The sequence below is a fragment of the Pristiophorus japonicus genome, chromosome 24, assembly GCF_044704955.1.
Source record: "Pristiophorus japonicus isolate sPriJap1 chromosome 24, sPriJap1.hap1, whole genome shotgun sequence".
In the NCBI taxonomy this organism is placed as follows: domain Eukaryota; kingdom Metazoa; phylum Chordata; class Chondrichthyes; family Pristiophoridae; genus Pristiophorus; species Pristiophorus japonicus.
The window spans coordinates 18,257,519-18,276,773 of NC_092000.1; the positions used below are offsets into that span (position 1 = coordinate 18,257,519).

At 49.9% G+C, this 19,255-nt stretch overlaps 1 protein-coding gene across 2 annotated transcripts in view; it reads left to right on the forward strand.

Moving 5' to 3' along the window:
• LOC139237827 (adhesion G protein-coupled receptor E2-like) overlaps positions 1 to 13,078 on the forward strand; it is an 86,909-nt gene extending 73,831 nt beyond the window's left edge. For both annotated transcript variants that reach the window (XM_070867055.1, XM_070867057.1), the window contains 4 exons: positions 3,817 to 3,908; positions 8,269 to 8,437; positions 10,516 to 10,614; positions 12,639 to 13,078. In XM_070867055.1, coding sequence (XP_070723156.1) covers positions 3,817 to 3,908; positions 8,269 to 8,437; positions 10,516 to 10,614; positions 12,639 to 12,653 — 375 coding nt within the window. In that variant the 3' untranslated portion in view covers positions 12,654 to 13,078. The remainder of the gene's footprint in view (positions 1 to 3,816; positions 3,909 to 8,268; positions 8,438 to 10,515; positions 10,615 to 12,638) is intronic.
• Positions 13,079 to 19,255: the final 6,177 nt, after the last annotated feature.

The window sequence follows — 19,255 nt, forward strand, 5'->3', positions numbered from 1 at the left end:
CAGGAATCAGTCTGGTGAACCTCTGTTGCACTCCCTCTATGGCAAGTATATCCTTTCTTAGGTAAGGAGACCAAAACTGAACACAATACTCCAGTTGTGTGTTATATCTCACAAAGTGCCCCTGTCGGTTGGCTGAATCTTCCACCAACAAAAATTGCAGTTTTTTTCCCCCCGATTATCCCATCCTTGTCGCCATTGTTATATCTTCAGTACAACTCACAAACATACACACAAGCCTTAAGATGGCAGAACACTCCGGAACTCTAGTCAGGTGACCTGTTCCCTCTTTATCTGCAGTGCCACAGTAGTCCATAGGTGGCGCTATGTATATATATTACATTGTGGTCTCATCAAGGCCATATATAATTGCAGTAAGATGTCTTTACTCTTATGCTCAAATCACTGTCAATCAGCTCTCTCCTGCCCCAGAACTGATGAGAAACCCTTCAAATGTTCTGACTGTGCAAAGAGATTTCACAGCTCATGCCACCAGCGAGCTCTCACAGATCTTCAAAGAAAGGAAGATGCTTTAGAAAGGCTGGCAGCACCAAATGATTGCAACCATCTCAGAGCAGTGACCCTTTAATTACAATATCGCAGAACAAGGAGAATCACTGTCCCTTTAAGTGCCACAAATCCCTGTGGGGAGGAGATGGAGAGATACAGTCTGTCCCAGGAACTGTCGCAGAACAGAATTAGATTTCCTGTCCCTTGAAGGGCTTAACTCATCCCCGCTTTTCCTTCAGCGTCTCATCCTTAAAATTCTCAACCTTGTTTTCAAATCCCTCGCTGGCCTCGCTCCTCCCTATCTCTGTAATCTCCTCCAGCCCAGCAAATCCCCGCCGACCCCCCCGAGATATCTGTGCTCCTCTAATTCTGGTCTCTTGAGCATCCCTGATTATAATCGCTCAACCATTGGCGGCCGTGCCTGCAGCTGCCTGGGCCCCAAGCTCTGGAATTCCCTTCTGAAACCTCTCTACCTATCTTCCGTCCTTTAAGACACTCCTTAAAACCTACTTGTTGACCAGCTTTTGGTTATCTACCTTAATTGTGTCAACTGTGACTGAGTGGGTAGCACACTCGCCTCTGAGTCAGAAGGTTGTGGGTTTAAGTCCCACTCCAGGGACTTGAGCATATAAAGCTAGGCTGACACTCCCAGTGCAGTGCTGAGAGTGTGCTGCACTGTCGGAGGTGCCGTCTTTCGGATGAAATGGTAAACCGAGGCCCCTCTGCTCCCAGGTGGAGATAAAAGATCCCACGACACTATATTGAAGAAGAGCAGGGAAGTTATCCCTGGTGTCCTAACCAATATTTATCCCTCAAACAACATAACAAAAATAGATTATCTGGTTACTATCACATTGCTGATTATGGGAGCTTGCTGTGTGCAAATTTGAGTGCCGTGTTTCCCACATTACAACAGTGACTGTACTTCATTGTTTGTAAAGCGCTTTGAGACATCCGGCGGTCGTGAATTTTATATCATCCATATCCAGATTCTGGGGTTTTATTTGTGACAGGTTTAATCACATGGATGTGTAGTAAACTCCTGCTCTATTTGTGCATCTAACTGCACCCCAGTTACAGTAATTAGCAAATTGCCCCTCATCTGTACCACACGGTCTCTCTCCCCCCCACACAGTCTCTCTCTCCCCCCCCACAGTCTCTACCGCCCCACAGTCTCTCTCCCCTCCCTCAGTCTCTTTCCCCCCACAGTCTCTTTCCCCCCCCACAGTCTCTCTCCCCTCCCTCAGTCTCTTTCCCCCCACAGTCTCTTTCCCCCCCCACAGTCTCTCTCCCCTCCCTCAGTCTCTCTCCCCCCCCACAGTCTCTCTCCCCCCGCCCCAGTCTCTCTCCCTGCCACAGTCTCTCTCCCCTCCCTCAGTCTCTCTCCCCTCCCTCAGTCTCTCTCCCCGCCACAGTCTCTCTCACCCCCAGTCTCTCTCCCCCCCCACAGTCTCTCTCCCCCCGCCCCAGTCTCTCTCCCCTCCCTCAGTCTCTCTCCCCTCCCTCAGTCTCTTTCCCCCCACAGTCTCTTTCCCCCCCCACAGTCTCTCTCCCCTCCCTCAGTCTCTCTCCCCCCACAGTCTCTCTCCCCCCCCACAGTCTCTCTCCCCCCGCCCCAGTCTCTCTCCCTGCCACAGTCTCTCTCCCCGCCACAGTCTCTCTCACCCCCAGTCTCTCTCACCCCCACAGTCTCTCTCTCCTCCCCACAGTCTCTCTCCCCCACAGTCTCTCTCCCCCCCCCACAGTCTCCCCCCCCCCCCCGCACAGTCTCTCTCCCCCCCCCACAGTCTCTCCCCCCCACAGTCTCTCTCCCCCCCACAGTCTCTCTCCCCCCCACAGTCTCCCTCCCCCCCCACAGTATCTCTCCCCCCCACAATCTATCTCCCCCTCCAGCCTGTTCTCCCACCCAGCCTGTTCTCACACCCAGCCTGTTCCCCCCCAGCCTATTGCCCCCCAGCCTGTCCCGCCCCCCAGCCTGTCCCCCCCCCAGCCTGTCCCGCCCCCCAGCCTGTCCCCCCCCAGCCTGTCCCCCCCCCAGCCTGTCCCCCCCCCAGCCTGTCCCCCCCCAGTCTCTCCCCCCCCAGTCTCTCCCCCCCCCAGCCTGTCCCCCCCCGCAGCCTGTTCCCCCCCGCCTATTCCCCCCCAGCCTGTTCCCCCCCGCCTATTCCCCCCCAGCCTGTTCCCCCCAGCCTGTTCTCCCCCAGCCTGTTCTCCCCCAGCCTGTTCTCCCCCAGCCTGTTCCCCCCAGCCTGTTCCCCCCCAGCCTGTCCCCCCCCAGCCTGTTCTCCCCCAGCCTGTTCCCCCCACAGCCTGTTGTTCCCCCCACAGCCTGTTCCCCCCCAGCCTGTTCCCCCCCAGCCTGTTCCCCCCCCGCCTGTTCTCCCCCCCAGCCTGCCCCCCCCAGCCTGTTCCCCCCCCAGCCTGTTCCCCCCCAGCCTATTCCCCCCCTCAGCCTGTTCCCCCCTCAGCCTGTTCACGCCCAGCCTGTTCCCCCCCAGCCTGTTCCCCCCCCAGCCTGTTCCCCCCCCAGCCTGTTCCCCCCCAGCCTGTTTCCCCCCCAGCCTGTTCCCCCCCAGCTTGTTCCCCCCCCAGCCTGTTCCACCCCCCCGTTCCACCTCCCCCAGCCTGTTCTCCCCCCCCAGCCTGTTTCCCCCCCACAGCCTGTTCCCCCCCCAGCCTGTTCCCCCTCCCCCCAACCTGTTCCCCCTCCCCCCAGCCTGTTCCCCCTCCCCCAGCCTGTTCCCCCTCCCCCAGCCTGTTCCCCCCAACCTGTTCCCCCTCCCCCCAGCCTGTTCCCCCTCCCCCCAGCCTGTTCCCCCTCCCCCCAGCCTGTTCCCCCTCTCCCAGCCTGTTCCCCCTCCCAGCCTGTTCCCCCTCCCAGCCTGATCCCCCCTCCCAGCCTGTCCCACCCCCCAGCCTATCCCCGCCCCCCAGCCTGTCCTTCTCCGCCCTCAGCCTGTCCCAGCCTCTCTCCTCCCACCCCTGCCTCTCTCCCCACCCCCAGACTCTTCTACCACACCCACACTCCCCCCACCCCCAGCGTGTCTCAAAGTGAGTTCTCAGGCGACTGTACAGTCCAATGCGGGAATTACAGTCTCTGTCACAGGTGGGCAGAGAGTGGTTGAAGGAAAGGGTGGGTGGGATTGGTTTGCCGCACGCTTCTTCCACTGTCTACGCTTGATTGCGCTTGGGAGTGAGCATCAGTTGATGAATGTGAGGAATTGAAGAGTTAACGAGGGGCTGATTCCAGATACAACCCACCAGAACCTGTTGATGATCAACCAACACATGTCTTCAAATCTTCCACAGGTCAACACACTTCTGTTCCTCGCAATACTCTGGATATTGAAAAAAGAAATTTCTAAGCGTGATACTCAAGTGTCTAAACTTCAGGACACTAGGTGAGTGTCACTCCTCTCGGACTTTACATAAACCATGGAACCGATAAATATTTGGAAGTGTATAGGAAGCTTTATTAAATGAAATGTGCAGGGCTGTGGGGATAGAGCGGGGGAGTGGGACTAATTGGATAGATCTTTCGCTGAGCCGGCACAGGCACGATGGGCCGAATGGAGAGAAGGTCATTGATAAAGGAGCTGGACCCATGGGCCCATGATGTTGGCCAGAGGAATGCCTGCAGTGATGTCCTGGGGCTGAAATGATAGGCCTCCAACAACCACAACCAGTTTTCTATGTGCTGGGTATGTGGGACATTTTCCCCTGATCCCCATTGACCAGTTTTACTCGGGCTCCTTGCTGCCATATTCTGTCGATTGCTGACTTGGTGTCAAAGGCAATCACACTGACCTCACATCTGGAGCAAGGTTTCAATCAGGTCTGCAGCTGAGTGGTCCTGACAGATGGAGAGTGACACAGTTAATACAGAGACTAGAGTCCTGAACTTAAAGAAAGGTAACTTCGACGGTATGAGACGTGAATTGGCTAGGATAGAGTGACGAATGACACTTAAAGGGTTGGTTATGGAGAGGCAATGGCAGACATTTAAAGATCACATGCATGAACTTCAACAATTGTAATCCCTGTCTGGTGTAAAAATAAAACAGGGAGGGTGGCTCAACCGTGGCTAACAAGGGAAATTAGAAATAGTGTTAAATCCAAGGAAGAGGCATATAAATTGGCCAAAAAAAGCAGCAAATCTGAGGACTGGGAGAAATTTAGAATTCAGTAGAGGAGGACAAAGGATTTAATTAGGAGAGGGAAAATAGAATATGAGAGTAAGCTTGCAGGAACATAAAAACTGACTGCAAAAGCTTCTACAGATTCGTGAAGAGAAAAAGATTAGTGAAGACAAACGTAGGTCCCTTACAGTCAGAATCAGATGAAGTCATAATGGGGAACAAAGAAATGGCAGACCAATTGAACAAATACTTTGGTTTTGTCTTCACTAAGGAAAAGCATGTTGGCCTTCATAGCGAAGGGATTTGAGTACAGGGGCAGGGAGGTGTTGCTACAGTTGTACAGGGCCTTGGTGAGGCCACACCTGGAATATTGTGTACAGTTTTGGTCTCCTAACCTGAGGAAGGATATTCTTGCTATTGAGGGAGTGCAGCAAATGTTCACCAGACTGATTCCCGGGATGGGGGGACTGACCTATCAAGAAAGACTGGATCAACTGGGCTTGTATTCACTGGAGTTCAGAAGAATGAGAGGGGACCTCATAGAAACGTTTAAAATTTTGATGGGTTTAGACAGGTTAGATGCAGGAAGAATGTTCCCAATGTTAGGGAAGTCCAGAACCAGGGGTCACAGTCTAAGGATAAGGGGTAAGCCATTTAGGACCGAGATGAGGAGAAACTTCTTCACCCAGAGAGTGGTGAACCTGTGGAATTATCTACCACAGAAAGTTGTTGAGGCCAATTCACTAAATATATTCAAAAAGGAGTTAGATGAAGTCCTTACTACTAGGGGGATCAAGGGGTATGGCGAGAAATGGGCTACTGAAGTTGCATGTTCAGCCATGAATTCATTGAATGGCGGTGCAGGCTAGAAGTGCCAAATGGCCTACTCCTGCACCTATTTTCTATGTTTCTATGTTTCTAACCTTCCAGAAATACTCGGGGAACGAGGGTCTAGTGAGAAGCAGGAGGAACAAAAGGAAATCCTTATTAGTCAGCAAATTGTGTTAGGGAAATTGATGGGATTGAAGGCCGATAAATCCCCAGGGCCTGATAGTCTGCATCCCAGGGTACTTAAGGAAGTGGCCCAAGAAATAATGGATGCATTGGTGGTCATTTTCCAACATTCTATAGACTCTGGATCAGTTCCTATGGATTGGAGGGTAGCTAATGTAACCCCACTTTTTAAAAGAGGAGGTAGAGAGAAAACAAGGAATTATAGACCGGTCAGCCTGACATCAGTGGTGGGGAAAATGTTGGAATCAATTATTAAAGATGTACTAGCAGCGCATTTGGAAAGCAGTGACAGGATCGGTCCAAGTCAGCATGGATTTATGAAAGGGAAATCATGCTTGACAAATCTAGAATTTTTTGAGGATGTAACTAGTAGAGTGGACAAGGGGGAGCCAATGGATGTGTTGTATTTAGACTTTCAAAAGGCTTTTGACAAGGTCCCACATAAGAGATTAGTGTGCAAAATCAAAGCACATGGTATTGGGGGTAATGTACTGATGTGGATAGAGAACTGGTTGGCAGACAGGAAGCAGAGAGTAGAGATAAACGGGTCCTTTTCAGAATGGCAGGCAGAGACTAGTGGGGTACCGCAAGGTTCAGTGCTGGGACCCCAGCTAATTACAATATACATTCATGATTTAGACAAAGGAATTGAATGTAATATCTCCAAGTTTGCAGATGACACTAAACTGGGTGGCACTGTGAGCTGTGAGGAGGATGCTAAGAGGCTGCAGTGTGACTTGGACAGATTAGGTGAGTGCGGTATAATGTGGATAAATGTGAGGCTATTCACTTTGGTGGTAAAAACAGGAGGGCTGATTATTATCTGAATGGTGACAGATTGGTAAAGGGGGAGGTGCAACGAGACCTGGGTGTCATGGTACATCAGTCATTGAAGGTTGGCATACGGGTGCAGCAGGCGGTGAAGAAGGCTAATGGCATGTTGGCCTTCATAGTGAGAGGATTCGAGAATAGGAGCAAGGAGGTCTTGGTAAGGCGACACCTTAAATATTGTGTACAGTTTTAGTCTCCTAATCTGAAGAAGGAGATTCTTGCTATTGAGGGAGTGTAGTGAAGGTTCACCAGGCTGCTTCCCGGATGACAGGACTGACATATGAAGAAAGATTAGATCAACTAGACTTGTACTCAATGGAATTTAGAAGAATGAGAGGGGATCTCATAGAAACATTTAAAATTCTGACGGGATTGGACAGGTTAGATGCAGGAAGAATGTTCCTGATGTTGGGGAAGTCCAGAACCAGGGATCACAGTCTAAAGGGATCAAGGGGTATGGAGAGAAAGCAGGAATGGGGTACTGAAATGCATGATCAGCCATGATCATATTGAATGGTGGTGCAGGCTCGAAGGGCCGAACAGCCTACTCCTGCACCTATTTTCTATGTTTTCTATGTTTCAAACCCAAACTGAGCCTCGGTGACCAGGTTGTTGGTGAATAGTTGTCGCTTGACACCACTGTTGAAGACACTTTGCTGATGATTGAGAGTAGGCTGATCGGATGGTAAATGGACTAGTCCTGCGTTTTGTGGACAGAACATACCTGGGTAATTGTCCATGTTGTCGGGTAGATGCCAGTGATGGAGCTGTACTGGAACAGCTTGCCTAGAGACGCGGCTAGTATTGGAGCACAGGTCTTCAGCACGACAGCCGACACATTGCCCCGTCACCTTTTCCATGTCCAGTGCACTCAGCCGTTTCTTGATGCCACGTGGAATAAATCGAATTGGCTGAAGACGGTTTCTGCGATGCCAGGGACCTCAGGAGGAGGCCGAGATGGATCATCCACTCGGCACTTCCGGCTGAAGATGGTTGCAAATGCTTCAGCCTTGTCTTTTGCTGGGCTCCGCTGTTGTTGAAGGTGAGGATGTTCATGGAACCTCCTTCTCCCGTTAGTTGTTTAATTGCCCACAGCCATTCCTGACTGGATGTGGCAGGACTGCAAAGCTTTGATCTCATCCATTGTTTGTGGGATCATTTAGCTTTGTCCAGAGCATGTTGCTTCCACTGTTCAGCGTGCATATCGTACTATGTTACATAAGAACATAAGAATTAGGAGCAGGAGTCGGCCATACGGCAACTCGAGCCTGCTCCGCCATTCAATAAGATCATGGCTGATCTGTGCTGCACCTTCACCAGGTTGGTGCTAGTTGGTCTCTGGCTCGATGGTAATGGTAGAGTGAGGGACATGCTGGGCCATGAGGTTAGATTGTGGTAGAATATAATTCTGCTGCTGATGGCTCACAGCGCCTCATGGGTGCCCACTATTGAGCTGCTGGATCTGTTTTTATACTATTCCACTTAGCACGGTGGCAATACCAGACGAGTGTGTGCTCAGTGTGAAGACAGGACTTCGTCTCCACAAGGACTGTGCACTGGTCTCTCCTACAATGCTGTCAGGGACAGACACAGCTGCCCACACATAAACCAGGTCAAACAGGTTATTACCTCGTGTTGGTTCTCTCACCACTTGCCGTAAGCTCAGGGCTCGGCCAGTAGTGGCACTACCAAGCCAGTCTTGGTGATGGCCATTGAGATCCTCCTTGTGTCCTTGCTACCCACAGTGCTTTTCCTCTCCCGTTTCTCTTTGTTGCAGGATGCTGACATTTAAAGCCATTGCGCAGGTGTTTATCCTGGGCTGTACTTGGATTTTTGGATTGCTCCAGTTTCAGGATGAAGCCGGGGTGATGACCTATTTATTCACCATCGTCAACAGTTTCCAGGGCACCTTCATCTTCATCATCCTCTGTGTGTTAAATCTTAAGGTAGGGAATATCGTCTCGTTCGATCACAAAGTGACTGTTCTGAGCTGATAGGACAGATACCATCCTGTGGAACCGATGTCCTTTCTTCGTTTTCCCTCTGCTGACAGAGCTGGTGGGTCCTGGGGGTTGGCTCCATGAGCCATCTCCAGTCCCTTGTCGGAGTGGCTGCTCTTTAGGCGGGAGGCCAGGCAGTGAATGCCGGCATAGTATTGGAGCAACAGCGTCAAGCTCTGTCCTTCCGTCATCAGACACCCGCTTTCCGACAGGGATCACTGAAGGGTGCTCGGGAGCGGGAGCGCCGACTGATTGCTGCCCCTCTGGGCACTGAGGCCAACTGTAGCCCCCAGATTGTGCCCCGCCTGCGATCAGCAAGTGCAGTGCAGAGAAGGGACAGTACCTGTAACTTTCTGCAATAAACACTCTTTCAGAAAGTCACAGTCGGTGCTGAATATGATGAAGAGTTTTATTCTTATTTCGCACAAACATCTTCAATCTTTCCGACACATTCAGTTATAAGGCGGGCATCTCACAGAGGTGAGCTTTAGGAAGGAGGTGAAGGCTTTGGAGAGGGTACAGGAGAGATTTACCAGAATGGTTCCAGGGATGAAGGATTACCGATACATGGATAGACTGGAGAAGCTGGACTTGTTCTCCTTAGAGCAGAGAAGGCTAAGAGGAGATTTGATCGAGGGGTTCCAAATCATGAAAGGTTTCGACAGAGTAACTGTTTGCAATAGCTGAAGGCTCGGTAACCAGAGGGCATATATTTAAGGTGATTGGCAAAAGAACCAGAGGCGACATGAGGAAAAATGTATTTACGCAGCGAGTGGTTAGGATTTAGAATGCACGGCCTGAGAGGTCGGTGGATACAGATTCAGTAGCAGCCTTCAAAAGGGAATTGGATAAATACCTGAAGGAGAAAAAATTGCCGGGATATGGAGAAAGGGTGGTGGGGAGCGATGGGGGGTGGGGGGATGGGAATGTGACTAACTGGTACACGGAGCATAGTGGTTATGTTACTGGACCCGTAATCCACAGGCCGGGACTAATGACCCGTGAGACTTGAGTTCAAAGCCCACCACAGCAGCTGGGGAATGTAAATTCAGTTAATGAAATAAAAAGTTAGTAAAGAAGTATCTGTAAAGAAACTCTTGCGTTGTAAAAACCCAACTAGTTCTCTAATGTCCTTTAGGGAAGGAAATCTGCCACCCTTACCCAGTCCGGGCCTATCTGTGACTCCAGACCCACAGCAACGTGTTTGACCCTTAACTGCCCTCTGAACTGGCCCAGCGAGACACTCAGTTGTATAAAACGACTCACCACCACCTTCTCGAGGGCAATTAGGGATGGGCAATAAATGCTGGCCTTGCCGGCGACGCCCACATCCTGTGAATGAATTTTTAAAAAATGGATTGCCCTTGGAATGAGCCGGCACACACTCGATGGGCCGAATGGCCTCCTTCTGTTCTGTTCTATTTTACCATTCTAAGAAGAGTTACAATAAGCAGAGGAAGTGTCATTTATTGCAGGAAATATCAGTCGCAGGAGTTTTGACCGGCGATATATATAACAAAAGACTTGTATTTATATAGCGCCTTCACGACCTCAGGACAACTCACAGTGCTTCACGGCCAATGAAGTACTTTTGAAGTATAGTCACTGTATAAATGAACTATATTTAAATGTTATACCAAGAGCAGGTTGACTCCTGTAATGTATGTACCTGTGAGGATGTTCACAGGTTGGTGGAGCTGTTAATTGTGAGTGGCTTAGCCAGTCACGTGATGTTCACAAGACTCAATAAAACCCCAGCCAGTTGGGTTCGGGTGATCCACAATGAGGCAGGTAGTTGTGAGCCTGGTGGATGAACTGGTAAAGTGTAGTGTGATTGTTAAACCTTTGCTAATAAACCAACTAGTTCTTAATCGCAATGTGTTGCTATGAATTCTTAAGCAAAGAATCCATGAAGCAAATACATTACAACTCCGAACGATTTAATGTGACAAGGACCCAAATACATTGTGAGTTTTAATTGTTCTCATTCGGAGTGCTGACTGTGGGTTGTTTCTTGCGTTAAGGTGAGGGCCGAGTACCGGAAATGGTTTGCCAAGACGTGCAGGGCAAAGTACACATCGGCTTCACCGGAGGATAAAGGCACCACATTGACAGCCATGTCGGTAAGTGGGTCTCGGCTGATATCACAGAATCTTAGAGTCGTACCGCACAGCAGGAGGCCATTCGGCCCATCATCCTGTCCCACTCCCCACCCTGCCACCCCCGCTCTGTCCCCTTAGCCTGGCAAATATTTCCTTTTTCAAGTATTTATCCAATTCCCTTTGAAAGTTACTATTGAATCTGCCTCCACCACCAATTCAGGCATTGCGTTCCAGATCACAGCAACTCGCTGTGTATAATATTTCTCCTCATCTTCCCCCCCCCCGTGGTTCTTTTGCCATTTATCTTAAATCTGTGTCCTCTGGTTACCGACCCTCCTGCCACTGGAACCATCTGATCCCTATCTACTCTATCAAAACCCCCTCATGATTTTGAGCACCTCTGTTAAGTCTCCCCTTAACCTTATGTGCTCTGAAGGAGAACAATCCCAGCTTCTCCAGTCAAGTCAAAAACACAATAGTCGGGTTGTTAGCCGAAGCGCTGCCTTCAATATTCAGACTCTGCTGTCCTCAGCTGACCCTACGTCTTGTCTTCACACGTCAACATCGCCTTCCGTTACCCATTGGTCGGTTACAGTGACCCAATCACTGGGGTTTCTGTTACTTCTCTCCTCATCTCTGTCGCCAGCTTCTATCTGCAGCCTCACCGAGGGGAAGTCCGGGGCAGAAAGATGCTCCTGTGATAACAAAAGGCCACATTCTGCATCTCAACACAAGCTGCACTTCCCCCATCGCTGGCTGAAGGCTCTGACTGGCCCAATCCACGCACCGGCTGAATGTGAAGATTTGTATTTTGGGGCTGTCTGCGTTCGGTATATATTAGATATTTGAGTCGCTGTGAAATGTTGCTTGGGATACGTACAGCACAGAAACAGGCCATTCCGCCCAACAGGTCCCTGCGGTGTTTATGCTCCACACGTCCTCCCACCCCTCTTCATCTCACATCCTTCCATTCCTTTCTCCCTCATGTGTTTATCCAGCTTCCCCTTAAATGCATCGATACTATTCGCCTCAACCACTCCCTGTGGTAGCGAGTTCCACATTCTCACCACTCTCTGAGTAAAGAAGTTTCTCCTGAATTCCTGATTGAATTTATTGGTGGTGATCTTATATTTTTAAAACAGATGGTTGAACCTGTAGAGAGGCAGCAAAACATTATTCTCTTCATCACAACCTTGTTTTGTTTCTATGGCGATGATGAGTGGCTTTCCGACCTCTCACTTTGGTTTGTCCTGAGCTGTAAATTGGCTGACCTCTGCCCTCTCCCTACACCCCACCCTTGCACTGTGTCAGGAATTTACAGCAACTTCCCCCACTCACTGCTCACAATGGGGCCCAAACGCAGGTCTGGTGACCACTTTGCCAACTCTGTCCTGTCCGCACATGGTCCTGAGCCCCGAGCGTCCCACCACCTCAGCCCCCAATCCCCTGCCCAACCGTTCCTCCTTTAGCCGCCTACATTGTTCCTCAACCCAGCTCAATGTGACCTCGAGGGTCAGTGGGCCAGAAATCCGATGCATTTTTGCCTCCCGTTAGAACAGCGATGGCAGCGTCTCCCGCCATATTGGACAGGAGTATAGCGACGGCGTTACAGGGTAAGTATTCATTGACCCACCGGCAATAGACGGCCTCCGCAATATCTTATCAGCATCGTCTGTGTAGTTGGGGCCTGTGGTGATGGTGAGCGGTTCAATGGCCCGATATAGGTGGCCGCCCTGTGATCAGTGTGGGCGGTTTAAATGGTTGGGACGGTACCCAGATATTCCAGTCGGTTTCTTTTAATGCTGCTATTAACTCATCTATTTAAACGGATTCACGGTGATTCGGAGTTCTGAGCCTGCGGCCTTTGTGAACTTTGACCGACTGTGCAGTAGGCCTCGGTCCTCTCCCTCGGTTTCTCACTGACCCCGCGCTCCGGTCTTGTTTCTCTGTATCAGGTTCCCCTCCGACCAAATCCTGCGCCCTCGGCTTGTTTTGTGGCCCGGATAACTCACTGAACACAAGAATTTATTCCCCTGTTGGTACAGAGCTTGGAGCATTGATGAAGCTGCTCCCCTCTCAGCGGCTGAGAAACATCGACCTGACGGCTGGAGAAGTGAAGACCATCATCCTCTCTGCCGCAGTGAGGCCAACGGACTTTGCAACGATGCTGGAACTGTCCCACACAGAAATACGGAGAAGTTACAGCACGGGAACAGGCCCTTCGGCCCATCCAGTCGATGCCGGCGTTTGCCCAACGCAGCAGCAAACGGTGCCAGTCACATTTACCCACTTTGTTCCAACCCTCCCATTGACCCACATTCCTTCAGCCACTTGTCCAACCCCATCTCGAATGTTCCCCTCAACTGCTGGAAATAGTGTGGCTGGGATTCTCTGGAGCAAGGTGGGTTGGGACGGGGCGTGGCTCCAATAAGGTCGGGAAACACAGGAGGCCGAGTTTCCCCCCAGGCTCTGCCGACCTCAATAGCAGGGATTTGCATGTGAGGCTTTGGTTTCTTGCCCGCTGACAGCCAGGCTGAGAGGCTGGGGTTGGCTGCGGGCGGGTAGGCCTCAGACTGGACAGAGGAGGGAGAGAGGCTTCGCGAAAGGGCCGGGCCCTTAAATGGATCAGGGGAGGGGGTAAGAGAGAGGACTGGGGAGGAGGGGTTGGGAGAGCGGTCCAGGGTGGGCGGGGGAAGAAGGGAAAGGATCGAGGCTCGGGGGTGCTGGTGATGGAAAGGAACAGCCACGGGGGAAGGGGGCGTGGATCGGTGGGGCGAGGAGCGGCCAGCAATCGGACCACACCATTAAAAGCATCGGGGGCAGGGGTCGGGCAGAGATGCAGGGGGTGGGCGGGCGGGAGACAGGATCGTAGCTGACCTCAGCATCGTCATTGGGGGAATGCTGGTGGAGGCCTGGGATGGTGATCGCAGACGCCGCTGGTTTGGAGGTGGGGGGGACACCGATTGCAGGGGGTGGGTGAGGCTGGACCCTGGGTCCAGGAGGGAGGTATATAGCCACTTACCCCCTGGATCCAGTAGGGAGGTATATAGCCACTTACCCCCTGGATCCAGGAGGGAAGTATATAGCCACTTACACCCTGGATCCAGGAGGGAGGTATATAGCCACTTACCCCCTGGATCTAGGTGGGAAGTATATAGCCACTTACACACTGTATCCAGGAGGGAGGTATATAGCCACTTACACCCTGGATCCAGGAGGGAGGTATATAGCCACTTACCCCCTGGATCCAGGAGGGAGGTATATAGCCACTTACCCCCAGGATCCGGGAGGGAGGTATATAGCCACTTACCCCCAGGATCCAGGAGGGAGGTATTTAGCCACTTACCCTCTAGATCCAGGAGGGAGGTATATAGCCACTTACCCCCTGGATCTAGGAGGGAGGTATAGAGCCACTTACCCCCTGGATCCAGGAGGGAGGTATATAGCCACTTACCCCCTGGATCCAGGAGGGAGATATATAGCCACTTACCCTCTGGATCCAGGAGGGTGGTATATAGCCACTTACCCCCAGGATCCAGGAGGGAGGTATTTAGCCACTTAACCCCTGGTTCCAGGAAGGAGGTATATAGCCACTTACCCCCAGGATCCAGGAGGGAGGTATATAGCCACTTACCTCCTCGATCCAGCAGTTCCCTGCCTTGCTTTAGCTGCCGGGTTTCACGAATTGTGTAAAAAGTGAGTTGGAGGCGGGATCAGGTCAGGAATCCCATTTATAACAATTCAACTTCCCCCTCCCGTGCTCCAAACCCACCTGTTTTTCTAGGTTAAAATTCCCCCCCCCAGCATTCCATCCAACCTGTCCCCATCCTTTCATAATTTAAAATATTTCTATTGTGTGAACATCAGAGCAGGAGGAGGCCATTCAGCCCCTCGAGCCTGCTCCGCCATTCGATTAGATCACGGCTGATCTGCACCTCACTCCATTTACCCACCTTGCTCCATATCCCTTGATACCCTTACCCACCCAAAATCTATCGATCTCAGGCTTGAAAATTTCAATTGGACCCCAGAATCTGCGACCTTTTGGGGGCAGAGAGTTCCTGATTCCTTCTGTGTAGAACAAGTGCTTCCTGATTTCACTCCTGAACGGCCTGGCTCTAATTGTAAGATTGTGCCCCCTTGTTCTAGGTCCACCAGAGGAATTCATTTCTCTCTCTCTACCCTATTTTAAAGACCTCAATATATTTAAGGTGGAGATAGACAGCTTTCTGAACGACTGGGGAGTCAAGGGTCATGGGGAACGGGCAGGGAAGTGGAGTTGAGGCCAAGATCAGATCAGCCATGATCTTATTGAATGGCGGAGCAGACTCGAGGGGCCCGATGGCCTACTCCTGCTCCTATTTCTTATGTTCTTATGCTGAATGAAAAGGATTGTAAATGCTAAAAAGCTGAAATAAAGATCTACCTTCGATAAAATAATCTGTTTCTTTGACATTAAAACACAGCAGGTTCACAGAGAGAGAGTTGCTTCCCATCTTGGTCAGTGTTCCGACTCACAACTCGGAATGATCGATTGGTTTGCTTGGGGAGACGGAGCGGTTAATTCTTCGCTGACCTCCCTCTTGGGCTTCTCTTCTGCTCCCTCTCTCCCTTTCACTATAAAATGGCGATGTTTATACCCTCGAGGCTGCTGCACTAACAGGTCCTGATAGCGTTCTCCCATCTCACGGGTTTAGAGGACAGGTCACCTGTTTCCCCCATCTCCCTGTCCTTCCAAAGTACGGAAAGTCTTGAACTGAGGTGACAGACATGTCCTTTTAACCAGACATCGTGGTGTTTCAGCTGTGGCTCAGTGGGTAGCACACCTGCCTCTGAGTCAGAAGGTTGTAGGAACTCCAGGGACTTGAGCACATAAATCTAGGCTGACAATCCCAGGCCGGTGCTGAGGAAGTGCTGCATTGTCGGAGGTGCCGTCTCTCAGATGTTACCGAGGCCCCGTCTGCTCTCTTATTGGATGTAAAAGTTCCCGTGGCACTATTTTGAAGAGCAGGGGAATTATCCCCGGTGTCCTGGCCAATATTTATCCCTCAATTAATATAACAAAAAACAGATTATCTGGTAATTATCGCATTGCTGTTTGTGGGAGCTTGCTGTGCTCAAATTGGCTGCCGGGTTTCCCGCATTACAACAGCGACTACACTCCAAATGTACTTCATTGGCAGTAAAGTGCTTTGGGACATCCGGTGATTGTGAAAGGCGCTTTCTGTCGGGTTGTCAATCCCCCAGATATCCCTAGAGTCTCCAGGAATTGAAGATTAATCTTCAGGACACTGCTGGGAGAGAAATCATAGGGGCGTTAAAAAAGCATATTTATTTTCTTGAACACTTCCATTTATTAGTTATAAAAATATCAGCGATGAGAAGAAAGACTGGATCGACCAATTGGATAATGAAGAATCTGAGCTTTCCAATTGGCCGTGAGAAGGCAGGGCACCATGGTGATGGACGTGTTGGACAACCAATGGCAGGAGTGTGGAGGCGGGGTGGATCGTGGCGGACGGGGGCGGGAGCTCGGACGATGAAACCTCCAAAACTATGTCCAGCCAGATTTGCCGACCTGATCATGGACAGTCAGCAAGGACCATTGTGCATTCTGGGGCACAGCAGTTGGGAACAGTTCTGCGTTTCTCGGCTGTCCTTTATGTTTGAAAAGCCTATATTGAAAAGTCTTAAATCCTTCATCCCAAACCACTTGGCTTTCCCAGGAAAGCAGATGCAGAGAGGCTCCTGCAGTAATGTGCGTGTTTTTGAACCCATTTGTAATGTTTGGGAGACATTGCATCGATTGTACAGCACGGATAAAGGCCATTCAGACCAATGGGACCGTGCCAGTGTTTATGCTCCACACGAGCCTCCTCCCACCCCTCTTCATCTAACCCCATCAACATAACCTTCTCCCTCGTGTGTTTATCCAGCTTCCCCTTAAATGCATCGATCATATTCGCCTCAACCACTCCCTGTGGCAGCGAGTTCCACATTCCCACCGCTCTCTGGGTGAAGAATTTTCACCTGAATTCCCGATTGTATTCATTATAACAACAACACCAACAACTTGTATTTATATAGCACCTTTAAGGTCGCGAAACATCCCAAGACGTTCCACAGGAGTATTATACGATAATAATTTAACACCGAGCCGCATAAGTAGAAATTACCGCAGGTGACCAAAAGCTTGGTCAAAGAGGTGGGTTTTAAGAAGTGTCTTGAAGGAGGAAAGAGAGGCAGAGAGGTTTAGGCAGGGAGTTCCAGAGCTTGGGGCCCGGGCAACAGAAGGCATGGCCACCAATGGTTGAGTGATTATAATCAGGTAACTATCTTGTATTCAGATGTACATATTGGTGACTATCTTAGTTGGCTCCTCGCTTTGGTCCCCCCCACTTCTCTCTACGTCTACTCTATCAAACCCTTTCATAATCTTAAAAATCTCTGTCGGGTCCCCCCCCCGCCCCCTCAGCTGTATTAAATATAATAAAACTGTTACATTTATCTCTAGCTGTAGATATTCAGGGGAAATGAGTTTTAGAAAAGGACAAAGTCAAGATGGAGGTTTTTTCCTTATTAAAAACAAAAATGGAGACAGGGGTACAGCTTTCTATAAGAACACAGTCGGGTTGGTTGCTAAATAAATTAGCCATGATGCTGAAGGTTCTCGGTGATAATCGCTCCATTGGTCCTAAGAGGTACAATGAGTATTCAAATTTAAACTGCAGCATCTGCCAATCAGATGGAAAGATGTGGTTACAATTCTAGTCGGGTGTCAGTGGTGGCAGTCTCGCCTCGGAGTCAGAATATCGTGGCTTCAAATCCCCCTATTGAGACTTGAGCACATAATCGAGGCTGACACTCCCAGTGCAGTGCTGAGGGAGCGCTGCACTGTCGAAGGGGCCGTTTTTCAACAATTGTTCATCCCTGTGTGGCTTAAAAATAAAAAAGGGAAGGTGGCTCAACCGTGCTTAACAAGGGAAATTAGGGAAAGTGTTAAATCCAAGGAAGAGGCAGATAAATTCAACAGAGGAGGACTAAGGGTTTAATTAGGAGGGGGAAAATAGAGTATGAGAGTAAGCTTGCAGGGAACATAAAAACTGACTGCCAAAGCTTGTATAGATATGTGAAGAGAAAAAGATTAGTGAAGTCTAATGTAGGTCCCTTACAGTCAGAATCAGGTGAATTCATAATGGGGAACAAAGAAATGGCAGACCAATTGAACAAATACTTTGGTTCTGTCTTCACTAAGGAAGGCACGAATAATTTCCCAAAAATACTAGGGGACCAAGGGTCTAGCGAGAAGGGTGAACTGAGGTAAATCCTTATTAGTCAGGAAATGGTTTTAGGGAAATTGAAGGGGCTGAAGGCTGATAAATCCCCAGGGCCTGATAGTCTGCATCCCAGAGTACTTAAGGAAGTGGCCCTAGAAATAGTAGATGCATTGATGATCATTTTCCAACATTTCATGGACTCTGGATCAGTTCCTATGGATTGGAAGGTAGCTAATGTAAGCCCACTTTTTAAAAAAGGAGAGAGAGAGAAAACAGGGTATTATAGACCGGTTAGCCTGACATCGGTGGTGGGGAAAATGCTGGAGTCAGTTATGAAAGATGTAATAGCAGTGACAGGATCGGTCCAAGTCAGCATGGATTTATGAAAGGGAAATCATGCTTGACAAATCTTCTAGAGTTTTTTGAGGCTGTAACTAGTAGAGTGGATAAGGGAGAACCAGTAGATGTGGTGTATTCAAAAGGCTTTTGACAAGAGATTAGTGTGCAAAATTAAGGCACGTGGTATTGGGGGTAATGTATTGAGGTGGATAGAGAAATGGTTGGCAGACAGGAAGCAAAGAGTGGGAATAAACGGATCCTTTTCAGAATGGCAGGCAATGACTAGTGGGGTGCCGCAGGGTTCAGTGCTGGGACCCCAGCTATTTACAATATACATTAATGATTTAGACGAAGGAATTGAATGTAATATCTCCAAGTTTGCAGATGACACTAAGTCGGGTGGCAGTGTGAGCTGCGAGGAGGTTGCTAAGAGGCTGCAGGGGGACTTGGACAGGTTAGGTGAATGGGAAAATGCAGAATAATGTGGATAAATGTGAGGTTATCCACTTTGGTGGCAAGAACAGTAAGGCAGATTATTATCTGAATGGTGACAGATTAGTAAAAGGCGAGATGCAACGAGACCTGGGTGTCATGGTACATCAGTCATTGAAGGTACAGCAGACAGTTAAGAAAGCAAATGGCATGCTGACCTTCATAGTGAGGGGGTTTGAGTATAGGAGCAGGGAGGTCTTGCTGCAGTTGTACGGGGCCTTGGTGAGACCACATCTTGAGTATTGTGTGCAGTTTTGGTCTCCTAATTTGAGGAAGGACGTGCTTGCTATTGAGGGAGTGCAGCGAAGGTTCACCAGACTGATTCCCGGGATGACAGGACTGACATATGAGGAAAGATTGGATCGGCTTGGCTTATACTCACTGAAATTTAGAAGAATGAGAGGGGATCTCATAGAAACGTATAAAATTCTGACGGGATTGGACAGGTTAGATGCAGGAAGAATGTTCCCGATGTTGGAGAAGTCCAGAATCAGGGGACACAGTCTAAGGATAAGGGGTAAGCCATTTAGGACCGAGAGCAGGATAAACTTTTT